We start from the raw sequence: 13387 nt of genomic DNA on the forward strand, positions 1-13387 counted from the left end.
ACTGTATTCAATATCGATAATAGAAAGAAATATTTCTTGAGCAGCAAGTCATCATATTAGACTGATTTCTGAAGGATCATGTGACACTGAAGACTGGAGTAATGAATTTAAAAATTCACAGGAATACATTATACTTTAAATTTATTAAAACAGAAAACCATTATTTTCAATTTCACTTTTTTTAATGTATTTTTGATCAAATAAATGCAGAATAGACTTCTTTCAAAACGAAAACAAAATCTTACCGACCCCAAACAACAGTAGTGTACGTAACACAAAAATTCTACTTAACTTAACTTAACTTAACTTAACTTAACTTAACTTAACTTAACTTAACTTAACTTAACTTAACTTAACTTAACTTAACTTAACTTAACGGTTTTTAACGATTGTTGTCACTCTGGCATTGCCTTCTATACTAAGGACGCATTGAAATTGACTGAAATGAACATATTTTAGCTCCTATAGTCTGATTGGGAGCTTTTTTGTTGTTTGGTACAGATCTATTAATGTGTACTTAAACTTTACCTTCTCATAGTGGTTACCTCATTCCCTCCAGGTGAAATCGGGAGTCATTTATCAGTAACGCTCCTTCCTTGTCATCTATCTGTACAGGGCTCATATTAGATGATGTCTCAACATGTTTCGTTCTATGCACACAATCATTTTCTTTATTTCTGAGATGTCTACCTCGGTTTGGGGATTTTTCTTCTTTCCAGGCCGCTTTGCTTTGTCAGGTGTGCTGGGGGGCCGATCACAGTTTTTTCACAGTCTCGTCTTCCTCTGTTTCGTGTCTAACACACGTTTGTCTTCTGCTGTGGCTGAATCACTGGGCTGTTAATGTCTTTCCTCGTCCACAGCGCTCTTGCTTTCAGAATGGATCGCACAGACTTGACTAAACATGGAAATGTTTGACAGGCAGATCTAACGGATGCGTTTGTGCCGTCCGCTCTCATTGACTCAGATTTCTCCTCGCTGCCTCACAGGTCACAGATGGCGCGTATATCCCTGCCAACAGTGTGAACGGGACGGGATACAGACCTTTCGATATGGTGATTCCCTTTACGTTTAGGAAGGGGGCAATCACAGGTGAGAGATTTCAAGACACCCCTTTAAGAAAACCCTTTAAGTTTAATTCAAAACACATTTTCACTAAGGGTTTTCTTAACTTAAGGGGTTTTGTGCTGCTCAATGCAGATCTTTAAACACAATTCATGTCTGGGTCATATTTCACCCCCAAAAAATCAAGCATATTTTTGGATTAAGATATTTTTCATTATGAAACTGTTGTAAACTAAGCAAAATTTTCCGCTAAATTCTTATTACTGTAATGCAAAAAACAACAACTTTTTATTCTATTGAATCATCATCATTTCAAAGGCAGTACAATATTTATTTGTTCACATTATTCTTAAATTATGCCAACATAAAAATGACAAATATCTTAATGGTCCTAAAAATGTATGTATCTGTGCATATATGCATCTCTAAATATATACAGGTGAAACTCGAGTAATTAGAATATCGTGCAAAAGTTCATTTATTTCAGTAATTCAACTTAAAAGGTGAAATAAATGTATTGCATGCAAAGTGAGATATTTCAAGCCTTTATTTCTTATAATTTTGATGATTATGGCTTACAGCTTATGAAAACCCCAAATTCAAAATCTCGTAAGCTGTAAGCCATAATCATCACAATTTTAACAAAGGCTTGAAATATCTCACTTTGCATGTAATGAGTCTATATAATACATTAACTTCACCTTTTAAGTTGAATTACTGAAATAAATGAACTTTTGCACGATATTCAAATTTTTCGAGTTTCACCTGTACATTTTTCAACTTTTGAAATGTCATCATGAAAATGTCACTCATAAAGCGTTTCATGCTCGTGATTCCTCTAAATCTGCAGTGATATTTGTTCAAAAAGCATAAACTGAGCCCTTAATGTTTGTCCTCCAGGTGAGGTTCACATGCCGTCGGGTAAAACCGCCCAGCCTGAGATCATCGACAACAAAGACGGGACGGTCACAGTGAAGTTCTCGCCCACAGAGGCTGGACTTCATGAAATGCACATTAAATACAACGGCTCACACATCCCAGGTCAGAGTCCAGGACCACAGCACACCATCAAATCAACACACACACACACACACACACACACACACACACACACACACACACACACACACACACACACACACACACACACACACACACTGTCATTATGAACCATTAGTGTTGTTAGTTTCTTTTGAAGTGTTCTTGCTGCAATTTTCCATATAATAAAAGCATATGGTGACCTTTTGTTTTATAAAAGAGCTTGAACATTCTGCTAAACATCTCGGTTTGTGCTGATGAAAGTTATTAATATGGATTCAAAAAACTATTTTTTTTCTGTGAACTAACTCTTTAATTCTGCCTACTGGAACCTTAGCTTGCATGAGTGTGATTCATCTCATCTGTGTGATGAATGTGCTGACAGGATTTGTTATAAGGCCTTCCGTTGTCCCAGAGATCCATGGGAGTGTGTGTGAAGGCTGAGAAGGCTTCACCTTTTGAATAGATTTAAGTTGACTGAGGGCGGACTGGTGAAAGGTCTCATGGGTGACGTCAGGCGTGAGGAATCTGTGTTGGGAGCTGGTGTGTGTTGGGTACAGATCCTCATGTAGGTGCTTGTTTTATGGCTGGAGTTTCATGTTTTCCAGTCGCTGGTCCAGTGCCATCAGTAACCTCAGCAAACATCACATAAATGTGATAGTCAAGCCTCATCCGATGGATTTGTTTCTCCATATAAGGCAGGAAGAATGTGTTATAGAGTTGAATTATTCTGTTAGGTGTGTCTACAGCTCCATGAGGATATCCTGTTAGCATTAACAATGAGCTTGTATAAATGTAATGTTTTGAATTGATTTTTCACTACTGCTATGTATTATTAAAATGACATGCATAGTATATACAACAATACCAGCAGTAGTGAAAAATCAATGTTTAACCAAGCTGATTGTTAATGCACATTTATATATATCTTTTTTTTAATATTTTTATTATTAAAATGACTTGCAAACAACAATACTGCCCATTATATTCATAACCAGGTTTTGTTTTGATTCATTTTATTGCTCTGGATTTATTTTTATTTTTTTTATTGGGTTTTATGTACATTTTTATTTTGTTGCATGTTCGCAAATATTCACAACCTTTAAACAAACAACACAAATACACAAACAACACAAAGGCAAATTAGTTATATACATTTTTAATGTATGTGATTTTAATATACGTATTAAAAAAATTGTGTGAATTGCATGAAAACGGTCCAGGTACTTTTTCACCCCAAAATCAAAAGAAAATAACACATCATATAAAATGTTTTAAAAGAATAAGATGCATTTCAGAACAAAAGCACCTCTCAGATATATTCATAATTTATAATTCTCTGAACGCTCGTGTGCAGCAGCTGCTCTGCCTCATTATGTGTGTGTTCTGCTGTTGTATTGAATGCGTTGCATGTTTTCTCCTCAGAGAGTCCTCTGCAGTTCTACGTCAACAACACAAACAGCCCTAACGTGACCGCATACGGGCCGGGTCTGGTCTACGGGACCACCAATAAAACTGCCATGTTCACCATCTACACTGAAGATGCTTCTGAAGGTGTGTACAAACACTGGACATTCATGGGTAACACTTCACAATAAGGTTCATTAGTTAATGTTAGTTACTAACATGAACTAACCGTGAGTAATACATTGTTTGTGTACACAAAGTTTACTAAAAAGAAAGGTTTTGTACGACTTTATCAGTTAGTGTTTCCGGTGGCTGGAAATTTATCAGTCAAAAGTAGTCGATCTCCGAATGCAACGTAACATGAGGAGAGTAAAGATGGAAAGCTCCTAAAGCTTGTTTCCATATAAATTCACGGATCATTTCTTATCTAAGTTATCATGCTTTTCATTGAAATTTCAAGTTCATGACATTTCCTCATATGGAGTCGGTTCATTACGTTGCATTCGGAGATCGACTACTTTTGACTGACAAAACTCCAGCCACCGGAAACACAAACTGATAAAGTGAGTCGTACAAAACCTTTCTTTTTAGTAAACTTTGTGTACACAAACAATGTAGTCAATGCTGGAGTTCAAGCACAGTTCAATACTTCAAGCACAGTTTCATGTTGTGTCGAGCTTCTTAGTGTTTTAAAAATAGCGATTTTGATGCTATCATAGAAGTGGCCCATGCACTCCCATTCAAAAGGCATTTTGACCTAAAACGAAAATACGGTCAATCTTAAAAGTGCCGTTTCCATTCTGATTATGCTTTTACACGAAAGTTTGACTCGGGTAGATTAACAAAAAGAGCCTAGGTTCAATTTTGGAGAGAGATACCCTTTAACAAGATTTTAATAAAGTATTAGTACCTGTTGAAATGAACATTAACAAAGATTAATAAATGCTGTATAAGTGCAGTTTATTATTAGTTCATGTTAACTAATGTAGTTGAATCTTATTGTAAAGTGTTACCCATTGATGTTGGCCAGAAAACTCTGCCTAGAAAACATGATGATTGTGTGTGTTTTGCACCAGGCGGACTGGATTTGGCCATTGAAGGTCCGTCGAAGGCTGAGATCAGCTGTGTGGACAACAAAGACGGCACTTGCAGCGTCTCGTACCTGCCCACTCTACCTGGAGACTACAACATACTCGTCCGCTATAACGACAAGCACATCGCTGGAAGCCCCTTCACCGCCAGGGTCACAGGTACACATCTCTGCTTCACGTCTCTCCTCAGAACTTGACATTTGTTCACCTGATTTTGCTTTAAAAAAAAAAGCATAATTTGAATTTGTCTCATATTTGATGAATTGTCTCGGTTGTGTCGATTATTTTGGTAATGCTTTTCAATAAGGTTCATTATTTAACAGTAGTTAATGTATTATCTAACATGAACTAACCATGAGCAATACATTTGGTAACACTTTATTTTACAGTGTCCTTGTTACATGTACTTACCATAGTATTAACAGTAAATTATGCATAATTACATACAATTAACCCTCAACCTAATCCTACCCTAACCCTATAGTAAGTACATGTAGTCCATTAATATTACTCAGTAGTTAAGTATATAATTACACTGTAATAATGACACCTTAAAATAGTGTAACCTACATTTGTTAGTGTATTTGTTAATCTTTCTTAACGTTAGTTAATAAAAATACAGTTTATAGTTTGTTCATGTTAGTTCGCAGTGCATTAACTAATGTTAACATACAACTCTTGATTTTAATAATGTATTAATAAATGTTGAAATTAACATTTAACAAAGATTAATAAATGCTGTAGAACCATAGTTCATTATTAATTCATGTTAACTAATATGTGACCCTGGACCACAAAACCATTCATCACATGAAAGCTGAATAAATAAGCTTTCCATTGATGTATGGTTTGTTAGGATAGGACAATATTTGGCTGAGATACAACTATTGAACATCTGGAATCTGAGGGTGCAGAAAAATCGAAACATTGAGAAAATCTCCTTTAAAGTTGTTCATTTATGTTCACGATTGTGCAGCATTCACTCACACAAATACATGTTTTATATATTTACGGTAGGAAATTTACAAAATATCTTCATGGAACATGATCTTTACTTAATATCCTCATGATTTTTGGCATAAAAGAGAAATCGATAATTTTGACCCATACAATGTATTGTTGGCTATTGCCACAGATATACCCGTGCGACTCGAGACGTGATCCAGGGTCACATATAGTTAAATAATGATAACTATGAACCTTTTGTAACAGTCTGTGTTGTATAAAGTGCTGTATAAATGAAGGTGACTTGACTTTGCAGAAGACAATAAGAGGAAGTCCCAGGTGAAGCTGGGCTCCGCTGCAGATTTCTCTCTGGATATCACGGAGACGGATCTGAGTCTTCTCACCGCGAGCATCAAAGCCCCTTCTGGTCGCGACGAGCCGTGTTTGCTCAAGAGACAACCCAACAACCACATCGGTACGTCTGGGATCTGTTCACTTGTTCTTTTTGCAAACTTTGGTTTTGGATAACACATGGTTGGTCATTTCTTCTTCAGGCATTTCCTTCATCCCGAGAGAAGTCGGGGAGCACCTGGTGAGCATCAAGAAGAACGGACAGCATGTCCCGAACAGCCCCATCACCATCATGGTGGTCCAGTCTGAGATTGGAGACGCCAGCAGAGTCAAGGTCTTCGGACAGGGGCTGGTGGAGGGAAACACCTTCGAGATGTCCGACTTTGTGGTGGACACAAGGGAAGCTGGTGAGAGATTGATTTGATTTGATCTTTTATATATTTTTAATCTTTTATTTGTTTATTTATTTATTTCCTCTTTTATTATTTATTTAATAACTAAAATAGATTTTTAATTGTTAATAATTATTTTATATATATTGTTAATTTATTACATTTATTATTTTTTATCTTTATTTAATAACTACGATGATGATGATGAATAAATACATTTTATAATAAGTATTTATTATTTATAATTTTTTGGTCTTATTTATTAATAATATAGCTATAATATTATAATACAAAATCATTTGAAATTATATAATAATAATAATAATAATATAAATTCTATATTATATAATAATGTTATTTATTTTATTATAATTGTTTAATAACAGCTTATTATTTATTATTATTATTATTATTATTATTATTTAATAATATTGTAATAGTAAATAATTATGATAATATAATATAGTTTTATATTATATAATTTTATGATATAAACTCACATTATAATACAATATCTATTTAATACAAATAATGTTATCTTTATCTGTATAATAATAATAATAATTATTATTATTATTATTATCTGTATTTAATTTATTTGATAATGTATTATTAATAATAGTAATTGACTTATTATATATAAATAAATAGCTTTCATTCATTACATTGAAGCCCACCTTGAGTCATATGTAGAGTATGTTGGAGAGTGGGCAATTTTCACCAAGCAACCTGAACCGCATAGCAACTTCTTTCCCAAAAGCAGGTGATATAAACATTTCCCACAAATAAGAGGCTTCAAATGTGAGCTCACAGAATTCCTCCTCATTCCTCAGTAGTGATGCACTCTTGTCTTGAAGGATTTGAGGTTATAAACATCAGGTTCCTCTCTGTGGCATTTCTCCTTCATAACAAAGATATTACCATTAAACATAGAGCTTGACTTCTGTTCGGAGCAGCTAACCTTCTAACCCGCCTAACCGAATGACATAAGCACTAAATAAACCTCGTCTGCTAAACGTCTGGCCCTTAATGATGTTTTTTCAAGCTCTCCAATTCACTTAATTGCTAAGAATATAATCCAAACAGGTTGTGTAAAGTGGCTCAAGGGTGGAAATAAAGGGAAATTGGGGTCTTAATTGGTACCACAGCGTCAAATTATTCCCACTTACCCAAAGAACTTCAAATATTTATACAATTAGTCCTTCATATAAAGTATATCACACACTTTTAACTTGTCATAACATGTCTTTTGCAATCAAATGCTTATATTTCTCATGCATCCAGTCAGCGTTTGTTTATTAATGTTAATGCATGTAATCCAGTGTTTCCCAGCGCTGTTCCTGGATACACACCAACACTACACATTCTCAAACTCTTCCTAAGTAAACACACCTGATTCAACTCATCCGCACGTTAGTGGAGACTCCAGGACCAGACATATTTGGGTCAGATGAGGGAGACGTGCAGAATGTGTAGTGTTGGTGTGTGTCTAGGAACAATGATCTAATCTATGGTATTCCTGAATGGCATATGTGTGTGTTCACAGGTTATGGAGGTTTGGCGTTGTCCATTGAGGGTCCCAGTAAGGTGGACATACAGACTGAAGACATGGAGGACGGCACATGTGGCGTCTCATATTGTCCGAGTGAGCCGGGCACCTACATCGTGTCCATCAGGTTCGCAGAAGAGCACGTCCCTGGTAAGAGGCTTACATGCTCAAAGCATCATTCATACCTTCTATAGGTTTTTATAATGTGGTCCAAATATGGCGTACATCTTGTTTACACATTATTTGGCAATATTCAAAATGGAGTAGCGTACAGTATATACTGTACATTTCCTATTACATTCCTATTACAACTGTGTATAATGTCACAAAAGATTTCTATTTCAAATAAACGCTGTTCTTTTTTTCAATTTCTATTCATTGAATCCTGAAAAAAAAAGAAAAAAAACCTTTTCAACATTGGTATTAATCATAAATGTTTCTTGAGGAGCAAATCAGCATATTAGAATGATTTCTGAAGGATCATGTGACATTGAAGACTTGAAAAATTCAAGCTTTGATCGCTGGAATAAATTACATTTTACAATATATTCACAGAAAATAGCCATTTTAAACTGTAATATTTCAAATTTTTACTGTATTTTTGATCAAATAAAAGCCGTCTTGGTGAGCTGAGGAGACTTCTAGCATGTGACTGACTTTTTGATGCATGTCTGTGTCTGCAGGAAGTCCGTTCAGCGTTCGGGTGACCGGAGAAGGTCGTATCCGCGAGAGCATCACTCGCCGTCAGAAAGCAGCGTCTGTCTCTAGTGTTGGAAGTGTGTGTGACCTCAACCTGAAGATCCCAGGTATGAACGTTCCCAGATATACAGCTGTAACCTTAAAGGGGTGGTTGGTTATGATTTCACTTTTCTAACTTTAGTTAGTGTGTAATGTTGCTGTTTGATCATAAACAACATCTACAAAGTTACAACGCTCAAAGTTCAAAGTAAAGGGAGATATTTGCTTTTAAAGAAATGGCTTTTTAAGGACTACAACAAACGGCTGGTAGAGACTACACCACATTCCTCCCGGTTTAGTGACATCACCAACCCTAGAATTTACATAAACCCCACCCCCTGAACACTATTTATAGATTATCAAGACAGAATATGCTAATCAATGACTAGAAGATAACTACACATCAGCTTCATAAATTCATCAACTAACCATTCAGAAATGTCCTGTTGCTTCTACATGTTGTCTCTTCTTCTTGAGTCTCTCCATCATTGTCTGACTCCGGTTTGAACATAAAAGGCTAAACGTTTTTGAAATGTTCAGTGCATGTCTGTGTGAGTGCATGCTGTTGAAGCTCCGCCCCCTGTGCCGGGAGCAGCAGCTCATTTGCATTTAAAGGGACAGACACAAAAACGGTGCGTTTTTGCTCACCCTCAAAAAGTGAAAACTTTAACATACTATATAAAAATATCTGTGGGGTATTTTGAGCTAAAACTTCACATACACACTCCTGGGACATCAGAGACTTATTTTTTCATCTTGTGAAAAGGGCATTATACCACCCCTTTAATATCAAGTCAAGCGGACATCTATCCACGTAAAGATTCATCTTAGAATCCGAGGTTGGAGTTTTAATGTGCATTAGGCGTGAATTATTTATCATTTCAGCCACTTTATGTCAAGGCTTGGTTTATAGGCTTGTTTAATACGCTGTAGCTCAATCTCCGACAGGAACGCTGGCCAAAAAAAGCACGAAACAAATGGATGTGCAGTTGTTTGCAGGCTCACGTCATGCGTTTATGCATTGAGTCTCCGTACGTGAGTAGAAACACATGGCTCTCTGAAACAAGACATCATATGCAGGTGGAGCTGAACGTATTGAACTTGGACGTGGCTTTAGGTCTGATTTCCCCTCAGACCGGCGCAGATGTTGTTGTTCGAGTCTGTCGTGTGTCTGTGCTACGTGCTGCGTTAATGCTAGCTAGTCTTGAGGGAAACGCTGAGGCGATTTGATGGCGCAATAAAGTTTGCTAATACTGCACTTCCAGTAGGGGTCTTGGTGAAATGTCTTTTTGTATGCACAGTTTTCCCTTAATTGTGTTTGAAAAGTAATGCGAACAAGCACAAAAAAAATAAAGCAAAGATGTTAGTCGTCATTTTCTTGTGCAAGTGACAATATTCTTCAAAAGAGACCAAAGGGCGGTTAAAAAATTACTTTAAAATGCAAAAATGTTTCACACCAGATGTGAATTTTATTTTATTCTTTATTTTTTAAAAATAATTAGTTTAAAATAAGTAGTAATTTATTTTAACGTTAAAACAATCTTATTTTATTTTTTATACATTTTCTTAATACATTTCTTTTAATCCAATCCGATAAATGATAGATGTGAGTTTTGGTTATAAATTTTTTTTTTTTTACTTTTCCACAAATTATTTTAATAAATTAAACAATTTAATAAGATACTTTATGAGGGATAGATTGAGGTTTAATAATAATAGGTGAATTTACCATTATGCTTTATTTTTTATAATACCTTTCACACGAGTAAAATAATTTATTTTCATAAAATAAAAAACAAACAATAAGAGACTGCTACTTCTATTTTAGAAAATGACAATATTTTAGAAAATAACATTGGCGTTAATGTTTAGCGATGGTTTGTATTTCACATTAAAGAAGGCGTCACTTTTGGTGTGAATAGGCCTTTAGTTGGGTAATTAATATCCAAACCTGGATCATGCAGACGACTTCCATATGTGAACCAGGTCCTGGTTAATGATGTCACGGTGTGATGGAGGGTTATCGCTGATCTTACCCAGGACACACTGATCTTACCCAGGACACACTGATCTTACCCAGGACACACTGATCGTCACACACTGTTGGGCCTCTGACCTCATACACACTCTTGAAATGTTCTCGTGAGATTCAAAGACATAAAGAGCGGAATAACGTGTAAAAATGACCAAAAATCAGACATGGGTCCTCATTTATATAGACGTGCGTATCATGATCCTAAACTGTTCCTATGAAGGATTTATGCACAAAAAAGTTCATAAATGTTCATTAGTGCCCGAGCACGGAATTGCTCCGTTTATTTTAGTTATGTAATTACAGAGCATTTCAAATTTTGCTCATTTGCAAATATATCAAACACTGGTAACACTTTACATTAAGGTCCCATTAGTTAACATTAGTTAAGATTAATACTGTAACAAATGTATTGCTCAGTGTTAATGTTAGATAATAAATACAACTCTTCATTATTAGTTCATGTCAGCTCAGGGGAATTAAGTAATATTAACAGATACACATTTTGATTTTAATAATGTATTAGTACATTTTTTACTTTATATTAAGTATTTTTCATTGTTAGTTAACTAATGCTAACGAATGGAACCTTATTGTAAAGTACCAATATATAAATACCTACTAGATTAATCTACATTTTCATAATCCATGTTAAATGAATTGAATCGCTGGTATATGAGCACCAGAAGTGTTTTTGAACATTTTCACGTCAGCTTCTGACGTGTTCAATTTGTTCCTCACTTCTGATGTAGGATCAAATCTGTGGTATTTAGGATTAAATTGGATCGTACGTGCGTCTTATGAGGCCCAATGCTTTTCCTGTTCTTCCTCCTTTTCCCCACTTTACTGTTTTTCTGACCTGTTCTGTCCTTTATCTTTCCTCTTTTTCTTCTGCGTCTTACGCTTTCAGTGACCTGGTTTCTTCTGGCTTTGGCTCGTGAGTTGCTCTCACGCGGCATCTATCGCTCCCACTGCTCTCTCTGGCTCGGGGTCAAAGGTCAGGCCGGCTCAGGGTCTCCTCGCCCTGTGAGGTCGACGCGCTTCACCATGGGCAGAGTGTGGGTCACCCGGATTGGCTCGGCACCCCTGAGAAGGCCCTCTGGAGGGCTGGAGGGTGCGTTGTAAGCGCTGGGCATGTGGACGACGAGGTTGGCAGAACGCGCTGCTCTTGATGTGTTTGCATGAACGAGAGCTGCTTATTTTGCTCATCACAACTCCAGAAAATGTTAATGATATTTACACATCGTCGTGTCGTTGCAAACCTGAATGACTGAATGATGTTCATGCTGCTGTCGGTGTTTTTGTGCTGCATGGATTAAAGAAAGTCATGCAGATTACAGTTAGTAACCATTTACAATAAGGTCCCATAAGTTAACATTAGCATTAACTAATTCATTAATATTTTGCATTTTAGTTAATAAAAATACAGCTTTTTGTTATAAGTAAAATATTAACAGATTCAACTTTTGATTTTAATAATGTATTAGTAAATGTTTAAATTGGTGCATTCAAGTGTTCCTGGGAAGTCTGTATTTATGAGTTGTAATTATGACATCAAGTGCGTTCAAATCACTTTCTACATAAAATTCAACTCTAAATCTATAAAATTATGAAATTTATTTTTTCTTTCCTACTTTACTTGAACACCCCATTACATTGAACTAAGTTTAATAAATGTTGTTGTTTTGTTTTTTTTCATTACTAAAAGGTTTGGAACAATTAAGATAAAAAATAAAAAATAAAATAAAAATTTAAGAGAAGTCTCTTCTGCTCACCAAAGCTGCATTCATTTACCCAAAAATAGTCAAACAGTGAAATTTTATTACAAATTTCTTTTTTCTATTTGAATTAATCAAATCATCATATTAGAATGATTTCTGAAGGATCATGTGACACTGAAGACTGGGGTAATGATGCTGAAAATTCAGCTCTGATCACAGGAATAAATTACATTTTAACATATATTAACGGTTATTTTAAATTTAACAAAATTATTCTCTCAAAACATAAAAAAAATCAAAATTTTTCCAAACATTTGACCGATAGTGTATTTTTATTATTAGTTCATGTTAACTCATGTAGTTAACTAATGTTAACAAATGGATCCTTATTGTAAATTGTTAGCATTTCCTTTTCGGCTGAACTCTCCTCTAATAAACCTGAGTGCTGGAAGTATCATCTCTATTGAATGTTGCTTGCAAAACCTTGAGAAAACGCAGACGTCAGTACAGCTGAGCGACTGTTCCTCCATATCTCTCTCTCTGAATCCTTCTGCTCTGTTCTCCCCAGAAATCGACATTCAGGACGTCTCTGCGCAGGTCACCAGCCCGTCGGGAGCCACGGAAGCGGCTGAGATCGTGTCTGTGGGAAACCACACGTACTGCGTGCGCTTCGTGCCTCACGAGATGGGCGTCCACACGGTCAGTGTGAAGTACCGCGGGCAGCACGTGCCGGGAAGCCCCTTCCAGTTCACCGTGGGTCCGCTGGGAGAAGGCGGAGCCCATAAGGTGCGAGCCGGCGGTCCGGGTCTGGAGAAGGCCGAGGCGAGCGTGCCAGGTATCTACACCGACAAAATGTTTATTCAAGATTAGGGTCCAATTCTTTAGATTAGGGTCCAATTCTCACTATTAACTATGAATTTTGCCTAAATAAACTCCTAATTACTGCTATTTAATAGTTAGTAAGGTAGTTAAGTTTAGGTATTGGGTGGATTAAGGGATGTAGAATATGGCCATGCAGAATAAGGCATTAATATGTGCGTTATAAGTATTATTAAACAGCA

The 13387-nt window shown here is 36.0% G+C and overlaps 1 protein-coding gene across 2 annotated transcripts in view; it reads left to right on the forward strand.

Annotated features, from left to right (window-relative positions):
* flnba (filamin B a) overlaps positions 1-13387 on the forward strand; it is a 79779-nt gene that overhangs the window by 58857 nt on the left and 7535 nt on the right. For both annotated transcript variants that reach the window (XM_082155719.1, XM_082155720.1), the window contains 9 exons: positions 987-1089; positions 1963-2103; positions 3526-3654; positions 4584-4757; positions 5860-6018; positions 6098-6301; positions 7833-7985; positions 8519-8641; positions 12895-13161. In XM_082155719.1, the coding sequence (XP_082011845.1) occupies positions 987-1089; positions 1963-2103; positions 3526-3654; positions 4584-4757; positions 5860-6018; positions 6098-6301; positions 7833-7985; positions 8519-8641; positions 12895-13161 (1453 nt within the window). The remainder of the gene's footprint in view (positions 1-986; positions 1090-1962; positions 2104-3525; positions 3655-4583; positions 4758-5859; positions 6019-6097; positions 6302-7832; positions 7986-8518; positions 8642-12894; positions 13162-13387) is intronic.

The sequence above is a fragment of the Leuciscus leuciscus genome (genome assembly GCF_965113295.1).
Source record: "Leuciscus leuciscus genome assembly, chromosome: 23".
Lineage (NCBI taxonomy): Eukaryota > Metazoa > Chordata > Actinopteri > Cypriniformes > Leuciscidae > Leuciscus > Leuciscus leuciscus.